This window comes from Drosophila yakuba, chromosome 3R (genome assembly GCF_016746365.2).
Source record: "Drosophila yakuba strain Tai18E2 chromosome 3R, Prin_Dyak_Tai18E2_2.1, whole genome shotgun sequence".
NCBI lineage: Eukaryota > Metazoa > Arthropoda > Insecta > Diptera > Drosophilidae > Drosophila > Drosophila yakuba.
The window spans coordinates 21,095,100-21,121,277 of NC_052530.2; the positions used below are offsets into that span (position 1 = coordinate 21,095,100).

The window sequence follows — 26,178 nt, forward strand, 5'->3', positions numbered from 1 at the left end:
TTCGATAGACGGCATCAGCTGTTAGCGGCCCTTATCGATAACGATCGAAAATAAACAGCTGCTGAAGGCGGTTTGATTTTGCAGTTAGTTCCTTTTGTATTAATTTATTAATGAAAATGCTGAGATGTGCATGGCAAAACGGTCCAAGACAAAGCAACAGGTGGCTGCGGCATCTGTCCAATCAAATCTGGAAGCGTAGCTATAGCAGCAAGATCAGAAACATAGGAATTCTGGCTCATATCGATGCAGGTGAGAAGGAGCACTGCAATTTTGAATACTACCAACGATTGCTTGATCCATGAAACCGTTTTAGGCAAAACAACGACCACGGAACGCATGCTGTTCTATGCGGGCAAGACCAGAGCTCTGGGCGAAGTGCATCGCGGCAACACGGTCACCGATTACCTAACCCAGGAGCGCGAACGGGGCATAACGATCTGCAGTTCGGCGGTAACATTTCCGTGGAATGACCACCGGTAGGAGTTTCCTGTGCCCCTTCGCCTACTTCTAACTCTTGACACCATTTAATGTAGCATCAACCTATTGGACACACCCGGCCACATTGACTTTACCATGGAGGTTGAGCAATCTCTGTTTGCCGTGGATGGTGTGGTCGTTGTTCTGGATGGCACAGCTGGCGTGGAGGCCCAAACAGTCACTGTGTGGTCGCAGGCGGATAAGCACAAGCTGCCACGCCTCATATTCGTCAACAAGATGGATCGTCCTGATGCGGACTTTGATAAGTGCGTTGCCGATCTGAAGGATAAGCTGGAAACGCAACCCGTTTGCCTACAGTATCCCGTGAAAAACGAAGATGGGGTTTTAGGTATGCTCTGCAATTCTCTTGAAAGCTGAACTTAGCTCCTTCAAATTTAGCCATCAATGATGTGATCACCCTGGAGCGGCTAAGCTGGCACCAAAAGGACTTGGGACGCAGCTACAAAAATGTAAAACTGGAGCCCTCCGATGATTTGCGGCAGCTGCAGGAAAAACGAAGTGAACTGATTGATCAACTGTCGGGATTAGATGACGAATTGGCCGATGTGGTTATCAGCACAGAAAGCTTTGACAAAGTGGACAATGCATTAATCGAAAGAGCTCTGCGACGGGCAACCACTCAGCAGAAAGTAGTGCCCGTACTGCTGGGCTCCGCCTACAAAAATGTGGGCATACAGCGTCTAATGGATGCTGTCAACTCCTACCTGCCTGCGCCCGAGGAACGAAACCAAATCTACGACTGCTTTGGGTAAGCACAACCTCTAAAATAAGTAAATGGTTCATATTAACTTATTTACAGAACAGAGGTGGCTGGCAAGGTGTTCAAAATTGTGCATGATAAGCAACGTGGTCCATTAACCCTAATAAGGATTTTAAGGGGCGAAATAAAACGAGGCATGCGTTTGATATCCGCTCGCGGACAGGCAGAAGTTGTGTCCAAGCTGTATGAACCATTGGCTGACGAATACCGAGAGGTCAGCGCTGTGCAGTCGGGTGATGTGGTGATATGTGCAGGTCTGAAGGTAAGCAGCACCCCATATAGATAACTAACCAACAATATTCAATTCCTTGTTTCTTAGTCGACGGTAACAGGTGATCTGCTGACCTCCAGTCAGTCTGCGCTAAAGAATGCACAAAAACGCTTAAAACAAAGCCAGGGTAACAACACTGCGGCCAAAGACGAGGAAGACGACGAATTGGACGAGTCAGACGAACTGTTTGCTATTGACCCGCAAATACCCGATGCCGTGTACTTCTGTTCAATCGAACCACCCAGCGTATCCTCGCAAACGGCCATGGAGCAGGCACTTAAGCAGCTCCAGAGGGAGGATCCCAGCCTGCGTGTGAGCTACGATTCAGTCACCGGACAGACCGTGCTCGGTGGAATGGGCGAGTTGCACATGGACATCATCAAGTCGCGCATCCTGAGCGAGTACAAAATCGACGTTGATCTCGGTCCTCTGCAAATTGCATACAAGGAAACAATTGAATCACCGGCGTTAACCACGCTAAGTGTGGAAAAGGAAATTGCTGGCAGCAAGCAGAGTGTCAGTATAACACTGGAGGTGGTCAAGAATCAAGCCGAAATGTTCAGGTTACTTGAAATACCATAAAATAGCATAGCAATCAAACTTAACTTTGTTTTTCCACAAAAGTTTAGATAAGTCACCGGAGAACCTGCCAAATCTCAACACATTGCGGCCACGAATTCTTCAAGTTCTTCGGAAGGGCTCCATCAGCGCTCTAGAGCGAGGACCTCGCGTTGGTGGGCAGGTTGTGGAGACTCAGATTCGCCTGCACAACGCAACTATTGGACGTGGCACTGCTGATTCTTTTGTCATGGCCACTGCAGCTCAGTGTGTGCAAAAGGTAGCTTAAATCGTTTTATTTTAGTAACTTGTTTATACTGTATATAAACCTCACAGCTATTGAGCACGAGTGGCACCCGGCTGTTGGAACCCATCATGGCCCTTCAAATCGTGGCACCCAGTGAACGTATTTCCGGAATCATGGCTGATCTTTCTCGGCGACGAGCCCTGATTAACGATGTCCTACCTAAAGGCGAACGAAATAAGGTACACCTTGGTTAGGTTCATAACTTTAAATGGCGTGTATAATAATATTTAATTTTTGTACAGATGATTCTGGTGAATGCTCCGTTGGCAGAGCTCTCCGGCTACTCAAGTGCCCTACGCACGATTAGCTCCGGCACAGCCAGCATGACGATGCAGCCGTGTGGCTTCTCTTCCATGAATTCTGTGGACGAATCACTGGCGGAGCGCAGAGCTCAGGGTCTTGAATAATTTTAGTCCACCTAGAACTATTAACTGTTAACTAATTGTAGTCTAGTAGGCAGATGACAACTGGCATGACTGACAGAAATATATGTACATTTTTACCTGTCCCCAGCAATAGATTTTTTTTGTGATCGAATACATGTCGGACCCATACATATTCTGTTGATCACTTTCAGACCCGAGCCTCAAGCATTTTTAAATAGTGTTATAAATTCGCATGACAGATAAGTTGATTTGTGTTAAGCACTAGGCGAATTCATGGCGTTCTCCACACAAAAAGAGTTCTTTCACGTACCCTTTAGCAATGAGACATACGAATTTGAGTGTGTCGATGCCTGTGTCAAGCTGAAGAGGTATCCATCCACAATCGACGACAGGTCATGGTCAGCAAACGAGGATAAGAAGTCGCAGTTCGTGGCCGATCTGGTGGCCTGTAACTCACCGATAAAGAAGGAGCGTGATGGCGAGCCTACCGCTAGAACTCCACTGGGTCCGGAGGATGAGTACGGCAGCAACTTGGTGGTGGGCGATAGTTTGATAAATGCCGCAGACGACACAATTGGCCGCATGCAGGATCTGATGATCAAGAATAACATGCTGCAGAAGAAACTGGCCGATTCTGATGACAAATTGAGGACAGCCAACCAGGAGACCGACGAGATCAAGCGGATTATGGACCAGCGCTATGACCCGGACAAGAGCAAGGCTCTGAAAAAGAAAATCAAGCAGCTGGCCGATGACAATAAGATAACTCCGCAGGACGAGAAGGAACTGAACAATTTGCAGGCGGCCATTGACGACATGAACAAGGCACACGACATCCTTGAGGCTGAGAATGCCAATCTAAAGCGACTGATTGAAAAACAATCGAAGCGCTGCAAAATGGATAGCATTCCAATTGATCCGGAAAAGAGCAACGACATTCCTTATCTGCAGAAGAAGATCGACGATTTGGGTAAGGAGCTGGCGCTACTGCGTGAGTTTGAGGACGAAGTTATGAAGCGCTGCGCCAAAAAGTGTGGTGCCGAGGGTGGTGGTGGTGGAGGTGCTGGTCCTGCCGCTAGGACGCAAGGTTCTCCCGGAAAGGGCAGTTTCTCGCCGGATAAGGATGCCGCGAACATCCAAAAGATTCTAGCAGATCGTGATGCCCTGCGTAAGAAGTGCAAGGAACTGGAGGAGCTCGGCGATAAAGTCAACCAGCTTGAGGAGAAGGCCAATGAGGCGGAGTGTCTGACATGCAACTTGGAGGATCATCTGCGGAAGCAGTGCCAATGCATGGAGCAATTGCAGTGCGAGATGCACGACATGCAGAACTACTACGAGAACGAGGTGGACAAGGCTAGGGGAAATGAGGAAATCCTTAAGGTACGTTATTCCCCACCTGTCTGCTCAGTGTTAGTAATGTGGATTACGTACCTTCCCCGTCCCAGTGCCGTTGCAAGCAGATGAAGCAGGAACTGTTGGCAGCCAAATGCGCCGTCCAGCGGGCCCAGTGTCAGCAAATGGAGATCGATGTACTGCGAAACGAGCTGCGAAAGCGGGACACTGCCCTCAACGCCTACGACTGTCAGTTCCAGCAGATAATGGTAAGCATACGCACGGAGCTGCTTGGACAGAACATCTAATATCCTTTCTTTCGGCTTCCAGATGAAGGCCAAGATGTTTAAGGCCGCCGGCTACCGCTTCCTTGACGACCTGCCACCCGACTGCACCGAAAGTTGCGTGGATGGCCCCGGTGAGGAGGAAGACGGAAACGAAGCCCCTTGAACTTATCTTAACTATTGTTCAGATTGTTTCAAAATTCAAACAGCCATTAATCAAAATCTATAGTTTTATCAAATTAAACCATTCATTCAATCGTAAATTGAGATTCTTTTACTATTTACAAACTATTTTGCAAAGTAACGGACTGTTTCTTAAATTCAAAACTAGCTAATCGAATAATCGATTTTGGTTTGTTTACCTACCCAAACTTATCGAGTAAGCTATCGCCGCATCACGTTTGCCAGCTGGACGCGTTAGTGTGTTTCGGTTGATTCTTCCAAAGTTTGTTATTGAGGAGTTTCGTATTTATATAATAGAAATCAAATACAATGGAGAAGCTAGCGTCGGCCAAAACGTGTCTTAAACTGTTGCAGGTGACTGAATAAAAATGTTTGCAATCAAACACATTACAAATAATATTGCATTCATTGTATATCCCAGGTTATGCCCGGCGTGCAGCAGGCAGCCGTTCTTCCTGGATGTGGTCTGGGCGTACTCGCTACTCCGGTGCAGAATCTGATCCAGATGCAGCAGGTGCGCCACCGACAGACCAAGCACTGGAGGCCCGAGTTCAAGCGCTTGCGTAAGTTCAAGTTCGTGAAGATGGATCTGCCCAATCTGCGCGAGAAACAGGAGGACATCACCAAGGAGGAGATGCGCAGTCGGATGAAGGAGCGAGGTGTCTTACCGCCCCGTCCTTGGATGGAGCGTCCTTTCCACATCAGCTGCACGGGCGGTATCTTCGAGGCATATGTTCCTCCCGAAGGCGACGGCAAAAAGTCGATCATTTCAACATCAGGTGCCAAGCAGAAGCTTGAGTTTCTGGAGAAGAAATCCAAGAGTTTGATGGCCGTGCGCAAGATTCGTTCCTACGAAGAAAGCTTTAGCACCGATGATTTCGGTGCCGAGGCCCAGGATATTTACATCCAGGCGCACACCCACATGGCCGCCAAGGAGAAGTACAAGATCCGCGAGTTCGTCAGCGAACGCTGTTATCCGGAGATGATGCACAACGTCAAGGACAAGACCATTCACTGGAAGTTCCTGCAGTCGCTGGAACCCCCGCGCGTTGTCCATGCCCGCGTGACTGAGGTGATTACCAAGGAGAACCAGTTCGCTCAAGTCACCGTGCGCTTCCACAGCCAACAGATGCTAGCCATCTACGACCGCTTTGGTCGTCTGATGCACGGCAGCGAGATCGTCACCAAGGACGTGCTGGAATATGTGGTGTTTGAAAAGCACATTTCGAATGAATACGGCAAATGGCGGCTGCACGACAAGATCATCCCCGACTGGTTGCCGGCCAAGCAGCCCGCTCCTATCACCTATCGTCTTATCGAGGATGAAGAGGAGCCGACCAAGGAACTGAGTGCCGGTGATGCCGAGGTCAAGCAGGTGGACTCGGTCAGCGAGCAACCCAAGGAGCAACTGCAGCTGGCCACCCCGGTGGAGAGCCATACCAAGCCTTCGCTGGCCATTTGATTGTACTTTTTGTGGGCCGCCTGGCGGCTCAGAAGAATGCGTGTTAATATTGCCTAATGATTTTTGAGTCGTCATTTGGTTAAATTATAATTTCTAAAACTGTTATTGATTTTTCTTTCTTACTTTTATTTTTTTTCATTCTTTATGAATTCTTACTTTGCTTTTTTGATTTGGGAACAATTCAGTTACGGGAAAAATGAAATTAGAAACGAACTTATGTTTTCGTATGGGATGAAAATTAATGAATGATTACTGGTAAACATTTTATTTTCATTGCTGAACTTTCTATGATGAATAGAAAATGTAGGCTAAACTTTCTTGTAAACTTTAGGTAGGTAAGCCACTATATATTATTCAAAAATGCGTACTACTTATTAATTGCATATTTTTATTCAAAATGTTGTAAAGCTAAAGCTTATTGTTGCTAGTTATAAATACAGGCGATCACTCAGTAGATAACATACAAAAGCTCGTCATGGATTGTTTGGACATTTAGAGAATAGGTAATAGGAATACAGTATCAATAAATAGTGCACATATATATACAAGCAAGATCAGTAAAGCCATTTCAAGTACGTGGGCGCACTTATATCACACAAAGCTGCTGCTGGGCTCGTCGAGATAGGCACACCGTGAGCCCGCCTCCTCCAGAGACTTTCGTCCCAGATCCAGTGGTATTTTGCTCGCAAACGTTCCAGGTTTGGAGGCTTCTTTGGGTGATGTTGGCACCTGTTTGCTGGGGGAGAACTTGTTGCAATAGTTGCCCGTGGGCTGGGCCACGCCCCAATTGGAGGGCTTAATGGGCAGCACCTTTGGCTTGGGCGGCAGCGGTGGCGGCGCTTTGGCGAATTCCGTTTGATCCTGCGTCGCGGCAGGCAAGTCAGTCTCTGGCTCCTGGTCCACCTTCATGGGCGACACTGGCTGTTGGCTCCGTGTGATGGAGAGACGTGGCGCCGGCTGTGGAATTTCCGTGGGCGTGGCGGGTACCTTGCTCACGGGACTCAAGCCGGCGCGCACCTTGCGCAGCTTTGATACAGCTGCGCTGAGATTCTCCTTGTTTTTCAGGAAATCGGGTAAATCGAAGTTGATTTCGGTGCCACGCTGATCCTCCAGTCGTGCCAGCTGTGCGCGCTTCAGGCCCTCGAGTAGTTCATCTGTAATTGGATAAATAATCAAGTTAGTTTAGCATTCTTTGGGGGAGGCACGTCAAGGCTACCCACCTTGGTGCTCGGCTACTCGCTCCGTCACCTGCAGCTTCACACCCGCTTTCAGCTTGGCTATAATTGGCTTCTTGGGATCTGCGACTGCTGGAGTCGCTGCTGCCTCCTCGGATTGTTGACTACTGCTAGTGGACTTCTTCTTGAGCTTGGGCAGCTTGCTAGCCGGAATGTTGCCGCCATCGCGCTGCTGACGCCGCAAGGGTTCAAAGAGCGATGACGACGTCGAAGGCGCCTCGTTGGACTTCATGGAGCACAGATCTACGGGCCGCGACTTCTCGCTGGATGCTTTGTCAGCCTTGCTGGCCAGCAGCTCGTTGAACATCTTGTTCGTTAGCTCATCCAACTGACCCTGCGGCAGTGGCTTCATAGGTTTGCTTTGCTTCGGCGGCATGCTACTGCCGCCGCCTACCTGAAAATCCGAATTTAGCATCACGATACGCAGTCGCTGGCCATCGGCCGCGGTCACAGGCTGATTGAGGTCGACTGGCGCTTGAGTATCCCTCATGATAACCTGCACCTGCTCCATTTTGTAGTTGTATTTGCTGAGTATTGGTCGAATCACCTCGTGCAGTTGCTTTTTGGGCTTGCTCTTCACCGAGATCACCTTCGGATCAGGTAGGTCCAGCTTGAAAGCCACCCGGCGCTCGATCACCACCTCCTTACCGGCCAGAATTTGCGATGATTGCTGCACATCGATCGACTTGGTGCTGCCCTGGAACACTATGTCATAGTAGGGATACACAAGGTTTCTCTTTTCCAGCAATCGTTCGACCAGTTCTCCCACTGTCTCTCCAGGTCTTGTCTGCACTATGGTGGTGGCTCCATCGGTGAGGATCACTCGGCACAACGAATACACGCTCTCCGTACTGGCTCCTTGTCCACCAGTGGCTGTGCCCGCATCAAACGAGGACAACGATGACCTAGAGCTGTGCAGATCACTTAGGGAATTCTGTCCGCAGACAAGCTTGAGGGCGGCACTGGTGAGCGGGGCGGTTGGTGGTACTGGTGGTGCCGGCATCAGCGCGTTCTGCAGGTCAGCCATTATCTCCGTGCGATCGCGGGACTTACTCCGCGTCTTCCGGTGCCAGGGAAGCAAACTTTTTCGCCTTCTATCCTCCGCATTGCTAGCCGATTTTTTGAGCTGTGAGAGTATGGGTTCGTCTTAGTAAGGATTGCGGTTATGTATATATGAAAGAAACACTCACCTTAGAGAAAGCACCTAAGTGAAAATTTGTCTTCAACAGCTCGTCCAGATCCAAACCGCTGTAGGGCAGGGGCTGGTTCTTCTGTTCCGCCTCCACGCAGCTTTTGTACAAGTCCGAACGAATGAAACGCTGATAACTATCGAACTTCATCAGGTTGAAAATCTGCTTTTGTGCTGGCGCAAAAATGTCTGGAGCGGCACCGGCCAGCTTCTCCTCCGTGAGGCTACGTGCCTGCGAGTCCACGTTGACGGGATCACTGCTGCTGTTGGCCAAGTGCTTGCCAAAGATCTCTCGGGCCTGAGCCACTCGATCTGCCTCAGATTCCAGCAGACGATAACGTTCGCAGGCGGTCCAGAAGTAGATGTTCTCCGCGGAGAACTCCTTCTTGAGAAACTCCGAGAACGTCTGCATGCCAGCGGCATCCTGTAGCATCCGCTCAAAAGAGCCGGCCCAACTGCTGGGACAGCCGTGATCCTGGGCCGCATCCTCTGCAGCAACGGACGCGGTAATGGCGGAGGGCGGGGCAGGTGTGGTCAGGATCTTGGGCACCTGCAACAGACTGAGCTGGTGCTGGCTGCGCGTCGACTTCAGATCCGAGTCCAGCATCAGCGTCTTGATATACATGTCGTTGTCGGAGGCGTTCATCGAGGCAGTGCGTCTGACGGGCGACGGCTGTCCTAGCTGCTGCTGCTGCTGCTCTTTGGCCACCTTGTCAGAGCGGGGCGTGCGGAAGGAAGACTGTCCCCAGGCTCGGCGGAAGGGCGAGGCATTGGCGGGCAGAGCGCGGTTCTGAAAGGATTAGAGAAAGATACGGAATTATAGCGAGCGTCTTTAAAATACATAACAAAACGATGGTAATGATAGACTTAAACTGAAATAAACTCACTTAATCCATTGAAAAATAAGGTGATAAACACTATATTGTGGTCATTAAGAAAGTTACGTAAGAAATGTGGATAGTCAGTAGTAATGACTTGTTTTATTGTTCAGAGAGGGAAATGACGATAGCAAATAGTTTCCTCATGCAACCCTTTGGATTTCAATTAAACTTGCAGCAAGGAAGCACAAAGAAGACATCGATTCATGGCCCATTCACAAGTACAAATTGCGGGCAGCCAGAGGAGACTGTCATTATCATGGTCAGAGACGGGCACGATAAACTTTTGAACTCCTCAAATCAACTCATAAATTTGCTTGTGTGACGCATCGCGGGCCTGGTTCGGTTCGGTTCCCCTCCGAAAACTATCTTTTCCAATTGTGTGTTAAGACATTCTGGAGTGGTTCCATGGGAGTTGCTTCGAGTCAAGTTCCCCTATGCTGATGATGATGATGTTGATGGTGCTGGTATGGTGCCCATTCCATTCCATCTACTTACTGCACTTGGAGCTACGATAATCGCTGCTCAAACAGACGGACTGAGAATCTTTAGTCGCCGCATGGTGGTCATTGTATTTGTGCATTTCCCACCGACTTTTCGTTTAACGACAGCTTTTGTGCGCCATCCCCTTCAGGCGAGAGATTAATGAATTCCACTCCTAAACCCATCATTCTATTCAGATCTCGAGTTTCGCAGAAACCATAACTCACTCCCAGCTAAACTCAAAAAAGATACATACAACGCAACATTTGTTTTGTCGACTAACGCTGATTGTTATAGATAAAAGAGAAATTTTCAACATTTCCGGTTGGTTTCCACTTGCTCTCTCGCAGTTCGATCTTAAAAGGGAAAAAGCGCTTTTTGTTCATTTTTTCTTCATTAATAGAAACCAATTTGTATCGAGTTGTGCGAGCTCGTTTATACAATCTTTAAATTGGTTCGACACACGCTACCAATTGTGCAGATTGAGATGAAATGGCATTTGTGTCGTCAAGGGAAGAACTCCTATCAATATTCTTATTCTTTATATTTATACAAACTCGATATGCAATAAAGTGCAATTTCATCATATCAGGAAACCATTCTTGTGACGCCATAACGTATGAGATATGCCAGTTCATATTGAGACATAAATACATGCATATACTCGTACACAGTGCAGTAAAGATAGAGTTTTATCGCTCTGGTAAAAGGCAAATTAGAGTATGTGGGTCAGAACTCAAAAAAACAGCACTTAAAACTACTTAAGCTGCACTTGAGTTTGGCTTTGTTTCTTCTTTAAATGGGGCCTGAAAATTCCAGAAAACAAGCTGACACAAACAGATTCAGCAGGCAAAAGCTCAGAGAGGAGCATAAATCAACGCTGATTGCCAAACAATAGGAGGCGACTACTAAAAGGGGGGGTGGGTGTACAGAGGTGGTTGTATAGACGTCGCTAAGTAGGAAGTGAGCAATTTGCCAAAGAAAATAATTAAAATAAATAAACGACGGCTAATTCGCAGATTGTCGACTTTGCGCTGCAAAATCCGCAATCGAATGGAAACAAAGACGAGGCAACCGAATTTAGCAACAGTGATTCGTGCAAGAATGGGCAGCAATTAGGTCCGACCACTAAGAAATCCCACAGCTAAAATATACAAAAAGTACACCGAAAGAAACACTAAAAACACTATAAAACACCAGCAATCTCCATTCCGTTCCATTCAGTGGTCAAAAAAGGGAGTGCGGGCCGGAGCATATTTCTCCGCTTCAGTGGACACTGACTTGGACATTTTCCGGTGCCGCCATGGTGGGTACGTTCACATCCACATTCGCATTCCCATTTACATGGCCATGCCTCTCTGGGGCTGTCTCCACATATTAAACTCATCATCGAACACTGAGAGAAGTTAGCAATTAATTTGATTACTCTTCACTACTTGAATTTAAACAAAATCACTGCTTGGTTTTTGTAATTAAAACGCTTAACAAGACATTAGAGCGGCATTGTAATTATACCAAATGTCTGCAATTTTCTCACAGTGCACTCATAGACTCGGTTCAACTATCCAGCTTGGCTTCATCTTTATATCGCTCTCTCGAAAACGAGTGCCAAGTCATTGAGCTGAGTTTGCATTTCAACGGCGGCACAACTGAGCTGAAGACAAACAAAGTCCCACGAGTGAATTATCCGCAATGGCTTTCGGCTCGGGTTACCACTCTTTGGCTTTGGTGGCTGGCCACAATATAATTTCTCTATATGCACACCCGATCTCATCTGCTCCATCTGCCGCAACCTGTCGCCTTCTGGGGTGGCACTTAATTAGCAGGGCGGCGGTAATTGGAGTCTGGAGCCGATGGAACAACCGCAATGGTCTGCTGGACATGATGGAAAATTGAGATCCATCGAAGGGTTTCGTTTCGGTTACTCTTTGGGGCGTATAGCCATGCCGCCTGCCGTTCGTAATCTTGGAGCCCAGACACTTGAGAATATCACGTAGTCTCGTTCGGGGAACCCACACCCTCTCAGATCTTTCGGGCAAATATCACGCATATCGGTTCATTGGAATTACTTTTCAGCCGATAAACAGGGAGGGTAAATATGTTATCAAGTATGACGAACTGGCTTTTGGGGGTCCCTTTAAAGATATCAAATATTTGATGGTGTCTAGCAGTTCTCCGAAGTGTGCCAGAAATTCAGGGAATTTATGACAAATCATATGTATTATTTGTACACATACAGCGGCGGTCAAATTAATGGCACATCCAGATGTCATTAATAAATTGCGCATTTTAGGGTTGAATGTATGCGGTATCTTTTAAATTGCCATGGGTTGCCTTTTAGTTATTGAGAAATTAATTGCTCAGTGAACACTTTGAACTTTTATTAATGGAAGCCATAACTTGCCTCATCTGTTCTTTAGATTGCCATTAAAACAGGTTAGGTATTTGCATTATTGAAACTAACTTAATTGTTTGTTTTGTGATATTGTGTTCTTTATCAAAAATATAAACACTTCACTTAGGAGGTATGATATCAACATTGTAAGTACTTCTGCAAACTAAATACTTAATGGGAGTACAAAGAGGTAGTGTGGTAGTATATTTATGAACTCCATTGTACTCGCAGTACACTACACTCCCTATAGAGACAACAATGAAAACGAATCTTATCTGGCGAAAGGCCTGCATTTCAAAATAAAGCGAAAAGAGGGCGGATTGGGGGTGGCTCATGCGGAGAAAGAGGAAAAGAAGGGAGAAGAGAAATAGAGTGAAAGATAGAGACAGCGAGTCTCGTTAGAATTGCAAATGATCAACTAACCATAGGCGTTGATAAACCAGAACGAACCTTCGGATTCTCTGGATTTCGTATAATTTTGCGGCGTTTACGACTCTATTTCTTAAACAATTTTGCGGTATTCCAGGTGACAATGTGTGTGTGCTTGTGTGAGTGCGTGGGCAATACAATGGCAGAAAGCGAAAACGTGACGCGTTTGTCAATTGGCTTTTTCAACACTTTCGCACTGGAATTCACAACGCGGCACCGCACTGCACTCTTTGGACTTTATGTAATTGCTTTATTTCACTTGGAAGTACTTGTATCTTTCGGAAAAATGGAAGCCGCGCCGAGAGCCGCGAACCCGTCGATTCAAACGCAAAAGTATCTGTGAAGTTGTCGAGGTTTAACTGCCAGCAATGTTAAGTTTCGAGATTGCAGCAACAGAACTGTTAAGAGTCGAATGTTAAGCAGAATGCAGAGAAGAGCGAGAGCGGCAGAGAAAAATATTATTAATTAATATTAACTATCTCGATCGGTGGAAAGTTATGTCGAACTTTTGGAACAAGATGCAATGAGTGCACAGTTAAGTTAGTGCAAAGATAAAAGTGCAGATCGTGTATATTTTAAATCTTTTCAGAGAGAGAGCGCCAAAGAGAGTGATCTTCTGAACAGCTGCTTTAACAGTTTAGGGGAGGCAACGAAAACTGGATTTCGAAATTCGAATTCGACTCAGAGCGTGCGTGTGTGTTTGTGCGCTGCTTACTCATTTTCAATGGGAATGAGAATGCCTTTTGTTGTTTCTTTTTCTTTTTTTGGTGGCTGTTTCGTACGTTGCTCTTTGTTGTTAGTATTGTTATTGCTTTTGCCTATTTGCCTGACACCGGCTGCTGGAAATTGCTTTTGTTGTTTGCTTTGCTGCTTATGAATGAACCGCATACGCACACACAAATACAAGTTTGCACAGCTTGTTGTGGGTGTGCTCGCTCCCCCTGTCGCTGTCTCTTTCCCTCTCGCTCGCCCCACCAAGTGACGCACATTTTTGTTGATTTTCCTTAATTAAATGTGGCTTTTTTCAGCCTTTTGGCCAATTAATTAAGTGGCTTAGCGCATTTTGGCCGCATTTTACACTGCGTATGTATATGCGATGCCCATTTAGGTATGCAATGCAATTGGCCTAATGAGGCAAAAACATTTGTAGTTTTGCGAAAACATGCCGACGAGTAAATAAATTACTCTAAAAATAGCCAAAATACGCTGGCAAATAAATGAAGCGATACGATCCCCTTCCATTCTTCCAGTGGTCTAAACAAAGAGAGCCCCAGTCAATTGGAATAATTAAAATGCCAAGCAAAGGCAACTGGAATGCGGGCGGCTGCTGCTTTGTTGTTATGCATTTGGTTGATAAATTAAGCAATTCGCAGATATACAAAAGTGAAGATCGATGAGGGAGGGTAGGAAGGCTGGGAAACCGTAGGGAACGCGTGGAAGCCGACCCCCATCTGCGTCCACTTTCCAGATCATGTGAGCACTGGAAAATTCTTTTATTTTTCCTTTTCGCCGCGTGTGCGTTTTTTTGCCTATAATTTCACAGTTATTTATGATTTGTTTAGCTAATGGCCAGTGGGCACAAAAAAAAAAAAATAAAGGGAACTATAATTTTCCACATTTTACGCACTTCGCTCTGGTTTCCATCTGCGTTTTTGTGCGTGAATGAGCCAATTCCAGCCAATCCCATCTGTTCCGTTCCCAAATCCACAATTGCAACAACAAGCATCGTTTTACATTTGTGAATTACAGTGGAACTTCAATAGGACAAATTATTAGTTTTACAGATATGGGTTTTGTGTGAGAAATATTTGCATTTTATGTTGTAAGAATCAAATAAAAATTATTGAAATCGAAAGTGTTTTTTTTTTTTCTAATTTCACTTGATTATAATGTTTCAGTTACGGCAGGTTTGCCTGTATCGCTTTTTTGAACAATTGTGCACATTAAATTAAATATCCGGCATGCTGCTCGTTTTCCCTGCTTCTTTTTGTTTGCGTTAATTTTATGGAAGATAATGCGGGTCATATGCGTTCCGTTCTGAATACTCCAGGCGGAAGATACAAATACTATGTATTTGAACGTTAAGTACAGGAATATTGTACGGATATGTGGATGGAATATTTACAATGCCCACAGACGTTTAACGACTTTTATACGGCCCAAAGTGTGGGCAATTCAATGGGAATGGGAATATTTACTTAATTTCTTTATTGATCAATGGAAATGGTTAATATCGGCGTGGGCCACTTCCCCACCTGGCGGCAACCGAGGAGCCAACTGATGACCAATGAGCCCCATTGAAAAGTGAAATGCGGCACGCGACGCCCATGCAAATGCGATAATTAGAAAGTCATTATGGCTGGCAAATCGTTGGGCCGATTTGGAATTAGATGGGGACATCTTCGATTGAGGTGACACATTGCATGCATATAGGAAAAGTACTTCTTAAATGGGAAATCTATGCAGTAAAAGTGAGTCTAATAATAACTATGAGGCTGTTTTCAACTATTATGATGAGATAGTCTGATCTTCAGGATGTCTGTCTTAATTAAGACAATGCCACAACAAGAAGTATCCTACAAATAACTTTGTAACTTATAGATGAATACATATAATATAAAATCTCATGTTCAGATACATGATCAATCTAGTGATTCTACGTCTCAAGTTCTCTTCCTTAATTCCAACCCAGAATCTGCGCAGAACTTACTGCTGATTGATTTGTGGCATTACAAGCAACTAATTTTTATTGGCCAATAAACTATAACTAAATGGCGTAATCCAATTTGACGTACATCTAGAATGCAACGCAGGGTAAACACCACGAAGCTGACGAGTTCAAAGATCATTTGGGGATTACTCTGTGGCTGGGGATTCGCTGGAAGCCAGGTGCCGCCATACGGACAACCATCAACGGATTTTACGGACACGCATTAATGGCCATTGATTGACGACGACTTGGGCGTAAATAAACAACTTCCAGTGAAAAATTATGAAGAGTTTTTGGCGTAAACAAATTTGGAACTAAAACATATCGAAACGGAATCGAATTGAATCGAGGCGAATCACATTGGCGCCAGCTGGCGAAGTACACTCAACAAATTAAAAGGGTCTAAATGTTTAAAAATATTTAAATAATAATAGTTTTTTCTTTGTAAAATATTTTAATTTTCTTTTTAAATTTGTTTAACTTAAATCTTATAGTTTTGACACCATTTTTCAGCTTATCGAAATAGCAAATGTATAAAATGCGAAGTTTCGTTGGAATTTATAGAAACCATTTTAAACCAAACTTAAGTGTAATGAAATGAAGCATTCAACATAGTTTTCATCTCATCTATTCAGTCTTGACCTAGTACTCGAAATGCAGTCTTATATTTGATAATAGATTTTCTAATTTTAATAATTTCGTGAATATTGTTGAGTGTACTCCCAGGTGATTTATCCCACTTGGAATGTGAATGAAATCTAGAAGTGACTCACTCGCATGACGTTGGTGGTGTCGCGCAGCGGAGGCGGCTTGCTGAAGTCCATCTGCTGCACTGCATCCGGATCGCTGAGGGATCGGCGCAGCGTGGTCACCGATGCGCGCTTGGAGTGAAAGGAGCCGCGCAGGAAACGCGCAAACTCACAGGCGGCATTCTTTCCAACGCGACAAACGGCCCGTGGAGGTGTAACCTTGAAGCTGGGCAGGAGTGGCGCGTGCATCTCGAAGGAGGAGTCCGGCGAGAGATTGCGGCTATTGGAGCTGCCCGACTGGGAGGTGAGATTGGAGCTGGCCGAGCTGATGCCGTCGTCGTGCTCCTCCTCGTCCTCGGAACTGGTGGGCACTTCCCCGCCAGCTGCAGCCAGTGGCAGTGGACTGCAGCCCAGTTGCTCCTCCTCCCGATCCCTGGTCACTCTGAGCAGCACCGGGGAATCGGCGCGGTTATCCTCCAGCTCAGGCTCACTGAGCTTCCGGCTGCCACTGCGCCTCTTGGTGGCCGAACTGAAGAACTGCAGCACGCGAGAGGCACTGCGGCAACTGCGGCGTTCCGCCTGGACGCGTGCCATGGCCATGGGTGGTGGCATCAGGTCCTCCGCCTCGGCGCATTTCCTGGGCAATGGCTTCACCACCGCTTGCTCCTCTGGCACGGTCTCCGGTGGCATGGCTATGTGCGGTGAGGCACTGCGTCTGCCACTGGCGCTTTGATAGAACTCCTTGGCCTTGCGGCATATGTAGGGTGAGCTAATCTTGGACTTTGCCTTCGGTGTGCTGGCCTGTCGCTCCTCGAAGTCCTGCACAAACCGGGTCAACTGTTCGCGATCCAGCTCCGTGAGGCAGCGATGCCTGACATGTTTGGGCGTGGATCCGGCCGAGGATCCCGGATGGATCCTCTTGATCTCGAAGCTGCTGTCAAAGGTGCCGGAATCGTTCAGCTGGCTCAGCGACTGAACGAACCGCTCCACCATGCTGGCGATGCTGTCCTGGTTCTTGGCGATGGGTATTCTGGAGCAACTGCCTCGATCGGTATTTGTATTGTTCATGACGCGCACTTGCCTAAATGGGTTCAATGCAATTTGATTATTACTTGCACCTTAAATGCGTGTAGCAATTAAAACGCAAAGTTTTATTTTGTGTGTAGGGGGTTAGGGAGATGGTACTCCCAATTGTTTCGATTTTAGCCACGTTCACGCTGCTCGACTGTTCGCGTACGACTGAATTTCCCCGGCCAAATGGCCAGCCGCCAAAGGTAAACTTTTCACGCAAGTGGGGAAAAGCTATGCAAATTTCGAGAACGTAAGTACGTATCTCTCTGGGACGCCTGCGCCCTCGAGACCGCAGACATGTGCGACTTCTTCAAATGTTGAGTAAGCACTTTTTGCTTTTTTTTTTATGGACTCTCCACGCTGTTTACTGCTTTCTTCAGACGTGCGATTCGCATGTGGAATACCTAAAGACTGACGGAAATTGTCACTTGTCGATGAATCTGGCTGTGAATCCAACGGATTTGGAATCGGATTCAGTGGTGCGTCACCCATGTTGGCCCATAAGGAGATGCCAGTGGGTTTGCGCAATCGAAGAGTGTGGGCTCAAATGCGTTTATACGCATGTATATAGAATATGAAACGAGCCTTATAATCAAAACAAAAGTTATAAAGAAAGAAAAAATGCTTTTATTATGTTTATCGCTCGAATATATAGACTACAACTAATGGGGCGCCCACAAAAAGCGCTCTTTACTCGCCTTCCTCTATCAGGCATCTGGTATTACTCCCCTGACTAAATTCGACAACAAGCCTTCTTATCAATATTCGGGTATCAAAATAGCTCAGGAATTCCCGTGTAAACAGCAGAAAGAAAAGTGTGACTGCGCAATATGAGCCAAGAACTTAATAGCTCTGACCCAAATGGTTAAAATATATTCTATGTATGTATCAGCTAAGACACACGAGAATCGTGACCACTCATGGCACTCTAAGGGAGCACGTCAACTCCAGGTTTAAATGGAATCCAGTCCAATCGTAAATGGGAATAAGTTCTTCTTGGAACTTTCGACACCCAGGAAAAGTTGTCATAAACAAGTGAGCCTCAATGTGTCGAAGGCGATTATTAAAGCATTTTATGCACATTTTCATGAATGAATAAGATTTTAATCTTGATTGCGTCGAATCGCCTGACATGGAAAGCCATGATATTTGCTGTATTATATAGAATAATATTTATTCATCGCACAATAACGCGTGACTAAATGAATTCGAATGGATTCAGGCAGTTGCCAATGACGACAATAGATCAAAGTGATTTCTCGTACTGCGTCTCATTGTTCTCCCCACAGAATGTGACATCATTTGTAGCTGAGAGGAATACTTCCCCGTGGAAAAGTGATTATATTGATCGCCTTTTGGCGAAATTCGGGGAAATTCCGCAGGAATCACGGGGCTGTGTAATAAATCTGCAAAGCTGTCTGGGGCTATTCCATTGAATAGGTCAGAATCGGAATATTGGCCAAAATCAGACTATTTTTGGCCTTTAAGTGGAAGCAGCAAGCAGGCGGAGATCTGTTTGATTTTTCACTCTTCGATTTTTAAGTGGAATCATTTCTTGGTTGAATGTGAATTACTATGTTCGTTTACACCAAAGGCAAATAAATAAGGAATTCGTGGGCTGTTTTAAATTGGGCGAAATTTGCGATGAAGAGTCGAGCGCGGCAGGCAATTAATTCTGAATAAAACTTTGGGTTTTTATTGCACACAGTTGGTATTTGGCTAATTTAATTTTCCATTATATTTTTTTTTCGTTCTTGAAGTGTTCGAAGAAAAGTTTATAAAAACATTAACGCACACCCACTGGCCATTAGTTATGGAGAAATGTCTTGGGGGAAATACCAGACAATCATAATTCGAAGTCGCTAGCGATTTGTGCGCGTTCCGTAGGCGGTTTAATGGTTTTTACGCGGTTTTTAGCTATGACGTCGATTGGGGATTTCATTTGTTTGATTACATTGCATATCAAGGCAATAAAATGGAATGTTTTCATGGCAGTGGAATTCGCAAAGATTATGAATCGCAGAAACATTTCCATTTCATTTTTTTTTTCCTTTTTTTTGTTTTTGTTCGTGTTTACCCCCTTAAGTTGTATATTATTTAGCACATTCTATTTTGGGGGCCAAAAACACACAGAAAACAGAAACGGGCCACAAACAAAAGTTCAATTGACTAGCTGTTTTTATTTATCCAGCCAATATTTGATGCCAGTGCGAGATTTTATTTTTGGGCGGCGATGAATGATTTATCAGCAGGATTTGGGTCCAAGGTAATTAACAGATATCGCTTTTAAGTCTTTGATATATTACAGAATTCAATTAATTGGTTCCATGGTTTCAGTGATTAATAAACTTGGAATTTCCGGTTGTCTTTTTGAGTTTTGGCGTTTTTATAAGTTATCAATTGCTGGTTACTTCAACGTACACTTTGCTGTTGTGGGTGCCAGTCAATTGGCCCAGTTAACAATGTAAATTAAAACTTATTGACTCTTTCAATTTGAGTTTTGGTTTCGACTTGGTAACCAAATGCGTGGCAATCGAATGAACTGCGCTCGATGACTGACTCAGGGTTTCTGAACGATGTGCGACGTTTAGGTCGCTGTTAACCTGGCTCAGATGGAAAGCAACAACAACATGTTGCCCATGGCAATAAGCAGGTGAAACAGCAACAGCGCAGCTGTTGGTACGCCGCCATAGGAGCGAGTGAGAGACAGAGAGCGCATGCGCGCGCGTTTTTCAACGCGGGGCGGTTTACAAGCGGTTTCGTCCGCTTTCGCCGTTCTAGCTCTTCGTTGTTGTTGTAGTTGTTGTTTTCTTGTCGATCGGTGGTTAGTCACTAAAACCTGAACATAAATACCGACATCGGGGTGGAAAATGTGCAGCGGAGTCAGGTGTTTTCCACTTGCACTTACACTTGCCGACTGCATTAATTTGATACCTCATGCAATTTTATAGCGATTTTATACCCTGTACTTCGCATATTGATTGGACACTTCCCCAAAGATGTGACTTTAAAAACAAGTTATAGTTTGAGTCAGATGACGCTAAAAGCCTATTCGTAAAATTTGAACGATTACAAAAAATCTTAAGCTTATAATTATAATAATTAAAGGTTTACGACGTCATAAAAACCGCGAGTCGCAAAGAGCGAATATTCCATTTTGAGTGGAAACGTTTCAGGCTGATGGCAAAAAATGTGTGTAAATGTATTTTTAAAACAAAATTTATTGTTATTTCTCCTGCATTTTATAGTGTTTCCCTTCTCCAAATAAGATACCACATTGTTCATGCATTATTCTTAACTAGTATAACAACTAATAGCTTTCTAATTTAAGAGGGTGTTACTTTTACTAAAAGATTTATAAGTAATAAGATCATATTGCCTTTAAAGCCAGAACTCGCGGAGTATGTGTATCTTACGATTGCCAAGGGCCAACCGATTTTGGTTGGGTTTTTTCGGCCAACTGCTTTGGGTCATTTCAATTGGCAGGTTACGTGCCTGGAGCGCAAGGTGTTTATTAATAGCAACAATTCGGCATTCTGGCACTTTGGCATTCTGGTGTTTCTGACGTACTTCGGACCGCTCTTATTTTCGCTGCTATCAAAATATGGAGGCACAAAAACAATAACTCACATACAGTGCGTTCTGTTGGATCAGGCAAATAATATGCATTTCAAAAATAAACATTTTGTTTGTCATTTCCATTGCCATTTGTGTTTGGCCTTTGGCATTTCGGGTTGAGTGCCAGTCAAACTGATAAGACCTATGATCACAGCCGAACAACTTTGGGCAATCATTTTCAGCGCAAATTACACGACTGATGGATGTATCTGATAGATACATTTGGCTAGCTGACTAGCTGGCTGGCTTAGAGGTTTTCCATTCCCACAATCGTCAGCTGGCAAATACGTTATGAATTCGCTGGGCCTTGGTAATAGAACTCACATTCGGAGGCCGAATCGTGGTTAATTGTGGCACAGAACTTATAAACTGCCAAGCAAAATGGTATAGAAATCAACCTGCCAGATAGCCAAGAGTCAAGAGTGCAGAGTTCACTTCCCATGACGATCCATTGGCCACTTCCACAGGAAGGAAGCAAAGTAACGTTCATTTAGCGGGTCACCCCGACTTCTTGCCTTTTACCCCTGCACTTGGATATCCTACAGCACGAGGGTTGTTTTCTTTTGCACCTGTGACGGCATGTGCCACACCACCTTTTTCGGTGGAAAACCACACGGGTTACCGCCAAAATGCCATCAGACCAGAGTCAACCTGTTGGAACACCCGGCCAACTACTTATGTCATGTCCCCGATTGCGTGTCTATACGGCTTGAAAATAATTCTCAAAAGTGCACTTGACTTGCTTGCTCATTAGTCCCCAGCTGGATATCTTTAAAACACAACTAACTAGAAACTAGAAACTACTGAAATTTAATTAATGTAATTTACGTCCATTAGGATCTCAAGAGTACACAGTTAATATATGTACATCAACATTGTATCAGTTAGAGAAATGATGGATGAGATTACTAAGTGCTATATCAACATTTCGATATGAACATGTGTGATTTGATTATCTTAGTGCTAATATTTGGATGTTCTAGACAGCTGAAAATATGTATAATATGCTTAGTCTATGATAGTAGTTTATGTATTTAAACAAACACACAAGGCAGCAATAATTACCACCTTACCAGGTGTCACAGATTTATGGATGGGCAAACAAAAAGAAGCACTGTTTGCCGATTGCGACCATGAGAAAAGAAATAGAGCATTCTATCAAAGGCGTAAGAACGTGCTGCAATAAGCAAACAAGCAGATTACTAATGCCAAACGACATAAAGCGCTATGAAAGACGACTTTTGGTGCTTTAGTCACTTTTGAGGTGAGTGGGATAAGGAATTTCGTGATATAGGGGTGAATCGCACTCAACTCAGTCAGCCAGGCATAAAACTAAGTAAATATCGTACTAGTAACGCACGTCAGCAATATAATTTATTCCACGAGGTATTACAAACCTCTGCCTAATTACTGACTTGTGCATAATTAGAGGTAGATCCCACAGGTTTTTTGAGAGGTGGAACTCATCGATCACCGAGGCACCGATATAGGTGTGAGATATATCCACAAATCACATATTGTCAGCTTACCTCGATCTCCTTCTCCTCGGAGTACAGGCCACAAACGAGTTCTCGAAATGACATTTTTGCATCGAGATGATCACTTTTTGTTGTTTGCCTGTGCAAAACAATTGCACTTGCAATTTGTACACGTTATTGTTTTTTTTTTCTTTTTGTTTTATTCTTACTTTATCGTAATGAGAATTTATTTATATTTATTTTAGTACCAACTGCTGACGCGGCTCCTTGAACTGCCGTTGAACTTTTTATGGAGCAACTTTTGCGCCACGTTTATTTTATTTATATTTATATTTATATTTCAATTTTAATATGCCCATGTGTACTATGTATTTAATACAAAACAAATAAGCAAGGGAACAACACAGCACAGCGAGACGAAAGTGAAACTGCCGCAAACGGGCGACCGAATCGCACAAAAATCGTATAAAAAATCGCGTGTTGTCAAATCGAAAATCAAACTAAATTACGAGTAGCCGATGGGAATTCTGGGTAGGATTGGGGGGCGGCCGGAGGAGCGAAAAGGTCAGTCGGCGTCGACGCCATTAATTGCTTTAGATTGAATTAAGCCCGAGGCAGAGGAATCGACGACGAAGCAGGCGCTCGGGATGGAGCTCCACTGGTACTGGTGATCGGCTTCAGTCGTGACCTACGCCCATGACGTCATTGGGTTCGGAGCACTCTATTTTTAGACAGCGATTTCCGCCCTTATCACCCATGACGCGCTCGAATCCCCAAATCGCGATAATGGCGATCGGAGCTGTAGTATAAGGGCCTGGCCGTAAATAGTAACTAAAACCGATGAAATCCGTACCCGAATCGCAGATAGCGGCGGAACCGTGGCCACCTATTGCCAAGGCCCAACTGTGACTACTAAAACTCCCGGTAAGCGGACAAAGGAACGCCGATATATGGCCAACCAGACCACAAAGAGAGCCCCCTTATCTGGGGGCCCAGGGAGCAGAAGGAGGAGCAGTGTGGAGCGATAAGCTCCGAGAACGCAGGTAACTTGGAGCGGCGTCCAGGTAAACAGATTTTATTCCCGCGCACAGGGGCGGTTCACAAATCCCGGGGGGTTCTCTATGCGTTTTAATATATATGTAGTATGTTTTTGTGATTCAACTAACATATTTTAAAGGGCAATGAACGCCAAAACATTCCACAAAACTATGATTAATGTAATTATAAAAAAGATAAGGCTCCACTTACCCCCAAATCCGGTTCACTGTTTGTAGCTTCTAGAAGGCAATGCGATGACGAAGATGCGGACATGCTGCTCCGATCCTTGTGCGATTTGTGCAGATTCTGCAGGCTGGCCCACGTGTCCATGGTCTGATCCATACATGCACCACTGACCGACGACTGCACACTGTCGAGGGCTTCGAGTCCCAGCGAGTGGCGCGATCCAGGTTGACCAAACACCTGGGCACTCAGCTTGTGCGGCGTTGCTGGCGTCTCCAGAGCCAATGATCTGCGCATCTTGCGGGGCACACCAGCAGGATGGGCAAATGTGTGGCCTTCATCCAGAGATGGGGCCGCCGAGTGCAGCGAGATGTCATCCATGGAGGCCACGCCAGCCAAATGACGCGGTGAATCGTCGACAAAGAGATTAAGGACATCATCACAGGAGCGTGTGGATGTGAGATTCGTAGCGGGACTCTTGATCAGATTGAAACTGGCCAGGAGATTGGGTCGACGAAGCGAACAGCTCGCTGGCGGCGATCTCAGCAGGGCGGCATGATCGGGCATGGCCCGCACAGTCAGTCGGTTATCCGGGATTCCCACTATGCCCAGTGGACGAGCGGGTGCTGGATAAGTTGGTGGCCCCGCATGAGGCGCCCCTGCTCCAGCTCCTGCAGCCAAGAAGTCCACCACCAGAATGCGATCCGAAATATTCGTGCAGTCGTTGTTGAAGCCAATGCCCGAATCCGAATTGGAGGTGGTGGTGGAGATCTCGCTGTGGTTCGATGGCTGCGGTGAGTGAGCAGCTGCTCCTGCTCCTCCAGCTGCGACAGCTCCAGCACCCGCCTCGTAGTCTGCCTGATGACTCCGACTTGCCGGCGGCAGAATCCGCATGGTATACATGCTCCGCACGAGATTCACCACATATTCCGAGTTGTTGGGAAACTCCAGACACAAATTGGAGATGGGATCCCGGGTGCACTGCAGGCGGAACTCGTGGGCTCGCTGCAAATGCTGAGCATGTTCGATCAGCTTGGTGTCGATGACGAAGACATGGCAGCTGTGCGATATACTGATGTGGCCAGCAGCTGCTCCGTTGCCAGCACTCGGCTCATACTCCTCCTCGATCTGGGTGTTGTGCACGGCGCTAGTGACCAGACCAAAGAATCGATTCTCGCTCTCCGACGACGAGCTCACGAAGTTCAGCCTGGCCGAGGAGTAGGTGGCCAGCACTCCGCCGCTGGAGCTCTGCAGGCTCAAGCTATCCGGAGTGATGCACATCAGCACAATGGTGGGCTGTCGCTTCTCCTGTCTCAGTTTCCGGATACAGGATCGCACTGTCTGCAGCTTGGAGCTGTGTGAAATCTGCTTGGGCATCTCAATGGTTCCCAGATAGCCCACAATAACGCGGTACTCCAGTGCAGCGCTGCCCACAGCCCGCACCATGGCACTTACATTGGCCACATCCGCTGCTTTGGATAGATTGGCTGTCAGAGGCGGATCCTCCAGAACGGGTTTTAACGTCGGGTGCTCGGGTGATGACTTTGATTTGTGCGATTCCACTGCCTCTGGTGGGTTTAGCTTCTTTTGGGGCGAGTTGCGTAGTCTGTGCAGCTTGGCCTTGTGGTGTAGAAACCTGGGCTTGTGCCTCAAACTGGCTGCCAACAGTTGACCCCTCAGCGTGGCATGGGCGTTCTCCTCATCCGAGCTGTCGGAGTAATAGTTCTCGGCAATCTGCATGCGAATGCTGCCAAAGGAGTTGCCTATGAGCTGCACCACTGTTTCGTGCGGCAACTTGGAGACATTAAGTCCGTTGACGGATATGAGGAAGTCACCGGATCGCAGGCCAGCTTGCTCGGCGGGTGAGCTGCTGATGATGCAGGACAGCCGGCATGGTTGTTGCCCGGAAATGGTGAAACCGAATCCATTGTAACCGCGTCGCACTTCCACGGTGCGGATGCCATTGTAGTTGTAGTTGGGCCGCTTCTTGCGACGTCGCTGGTGCTGCTGTGTGTTGGATCCCGCGGGCGTGGTGGCGGTGGTTATGGGGGCGGGCCCACTACTAACAGCCGGTGATGCATCCTCCGCTGCTGCTGCTCCCGTTCCCACGGCTGTGGAGCCACTTGCTCCCGTTATGGGCAAAGGCGGATGATGGTGGTGCATGGCGCTCACTGCGAGGAGAAAACGGATGATGCCGAGTACAGGCCAATCTTAGCCCACATCTGGACATATGTACGCACCTTTCTCATGGATGGAAGCTGCAACCTGGATTTCTGGAAATGGAATGCGGTTTCTGTTGCGCCCCTTTTCGGATGTTGCCCCCTCTCGCTCGCACCTGTGCGTCGCCTATGCCAACTATGTAATCAATGGCACACACACAAGCGCAGCAATGGCCACACGTATTTTGCTGCACTTTTCTAGGCCTCTAATTAGTTGATAACTAACACTTCTTCGTCCGCTACCTCATCTTTACGCGGTTAATATGTTTGTTGTGACTTTATAGGACATATTTGTAGCAATTTATTGCGTTTAAATCGGTAATTAAAATATGTGTCTACAATGCGCAAGCGTAACTATGAATTAGAGATGGAACACACTAAGGTGTTTACTCGAACTATCGATCTTACATCGCTTTTATGAGATATCGATAACTTTGTTGAGCGCGCCATACCAATTTAAGG

At 46.0% G+C, this 26,178-nt stretch overlaps 4 protein-coding genes across 12 annotated transcripts; 3 read left to right on the top strand and 1 right to left on the bottom strand.

The window, feature by feature from the left end:
* The first annotated feature begins 39 nt into the window (after positions 1–39).
* On the top strand, positions 40–2,914 carry LOC6537778 (ribosome-releasing factor 2, mitochondrial). Of its 3 annotated transcripts, XM_002098283.3 has the most exons (9): positions 43–249; positions 314–476; positions 534–826; positions 877–1,246; positions 1,298–1,520; positions 1,578–2,092; positions 2,154–2,367; positions 2,424–2,573; positions 2,637–2,914. In XM_002098283.3, exons 1-9 carry the CDS (start codon positions 111–113, stop codon positions 2,799–2,801), a joined length of 2,232 nt encoding a protein of 743 aa, XP_002098319.2. In that variant the 5' UTR covers positions 43–110; the 3' UTR covers positions 2,802–2,914. The 3 variants fall into 3 exon arrangements, with proteins under 3 accessions (XP_015048504.1, XP_002098319.2, XP_015048505.1); XM_015193018.2 differs by lacking the exons at positions 2,424–2,573; positions 2,637–2,914 and having other exon boundaries at positions 40–249; positions 2,159–2,292; XM_015193019.2 differs by lacking the exons at positions 43–249; positions 314–476; positions 534–826 and having other exon boundaries at positions 1,035–1,246; positions 1,303–1,520.
* LOC6537779 lies at positions 2,907–4,659 on the top strand. Its single transcript, XM_002098284.3, has 3 exons — positions 2,907–4,160; positions 4,226–4,381; positions 4,443–4,659. The coding sequence occupies exons 1-3, from the start codon at positions 3,054–3,056 to the stop codon at positions 4,560–4,562; spliced, it is 1,383 nt and encodes a 460-aa protein (XP_002098320.1). The 5' UTR covers positions 2,907–3,053; the 3' UTR covers positions 4,563–4,659.
* Positions 4,660–4,775: 116 nt separating this feature from the next.
* On the top strand, positions 4,776–6,146 carry LOC6537780 (probable 39S ribosomal protein L45, mitochondrial). The gene is made up of 2 exons (XM_002098285.3): positions 4,776–4,933; positions 5,001–6,146. Exons 1-2 carry the CDS (start codon positions 4,889–4,891, stop codon positions 6,039–6,041), a joined length of 1,086 nt encoding a protein of 361 aa, XP_002098321.1. The 5' UTR covers positions 4,776–4,888; the 3' UTR covers positions 6,042–6,146.
* A 266-nt stretch (positions 6,147–6,412) lies between these two features.
* Positions 6,413–26,076, bottom strand: LOC6537781 (regulator of G-protein signaling loco). Of its 7 annotated transcripts, none has more exons than XM_015193021.3 (5): positions 25,738–26,072; positions 23,525–25,668; positions 8,467–9,255; positions 7,262–8,402; positions 6,413–7,195 (listed from the first exon to the last, which is right to left on the bottom strand). In XM_015193021.3, exons 2-5 carry the CDS (start codon positions 25,658–25,660, stop codon positions 6,633–6,635), a joined length of 4,629 nt encoding a protein of 1,542 aa, XP_015048507.1. In that variant the 5' UTR covers positions 25,661–25,668; positions 25,738–26,072; the 3' UTR covers positions 6,413–6,632. The 7 variants fall into 7 exon arrangements, with proteins under 7 accessions (XP_015048507.1, XP_002098322.1, XP_015048509.1 ...); XM_002098286.4 differs by lacking the exons at positions 23,525–25,668; positions 25,738–26,072 and adding exons at positions 16,134–17,190; positions 19,602–19,752; XM_015193024.3 differs by having other exon boundaries at positions 7,023–7,195; positions 7,290–8,402; positions 25,738–26,076.
* Positions 26,077–26,178: the final 102 nt, after the last annotated feature.

Coding starts and splice junctions, on each gene's coding strand:
- LOC6537778 (XM_002098283.3), top strand. CDS start 111: ATGAAAATGCTGAGATGTGCATGGCAAAACGGTCCAAGACAAAGCAAC. Junction 250..313: donor TCTGGCTCATATCGATGCAG/GTGAGAAGGAGC, acceptor AAACCGTTTTAG/GCAAAACAACGACCACGGAA. Junction 477..533: donor TTTCCGTGGAATGACCACCG/GTAGGAGTTTCC, acceptor CATTTAATGTAG/CATCAACCTATTGGACACAC.
- LOC6537779 (XM_002098284.3), top strand. CDS start 3,054: ATGGCGTTCTCCACACAAAAAGAGTTCTTTCACGTACCCTTTAGCAAT. Junction 4,161..4,225: donor GAAATGAGGAAATCCTTAAG/GTACGTTATTCC, acceptor TCCCCGTCCCAG/TGCCGTTGCAAGCAGATGAA. Junction 4,382..4,442: donor GTCAGTTCCAGCAGATAATG/GTAAGCATACGC, acceptor TTCGGCTTCCAG/ATGAAGGCCAAGATGTTTAA.
- LOC6537780 (XM_002098285.3), top strand. CDS start 4,889: ATGGAGAAGCTAGCGTCGGCCAAAACGTGTCTTAAACTGTTGCAG. Junction 4,934..5,000: donor CGTGTCTTAAACTGTTGCAG/GTGACTGAATAA, acceptor TGTATATCCCAG/GTTATGCCCGGCGTGCAGCA.
- LOC6537781 (XM_015193021.3), bottom strand. CDS start 25,660: ATGCACCACCATCATCCGCCTTTGCCCATAACGGGAGCAAGTGGCTCC. Junction 8,403..8,466: donor ACTTAGGTGCTTTCTCTAAG/GTGAGTGTTTCT, acceptor ATACTCTCACAG/CTCAAAAAATCGGCTAGCAA. Junction 7,196..7,261: donor GCGAGTAGCCGAGCACCAAG/GTGGGTAGCCTT, acceptor ATCCAATTACAG/ATGAACTACTCGAGGGCCTG.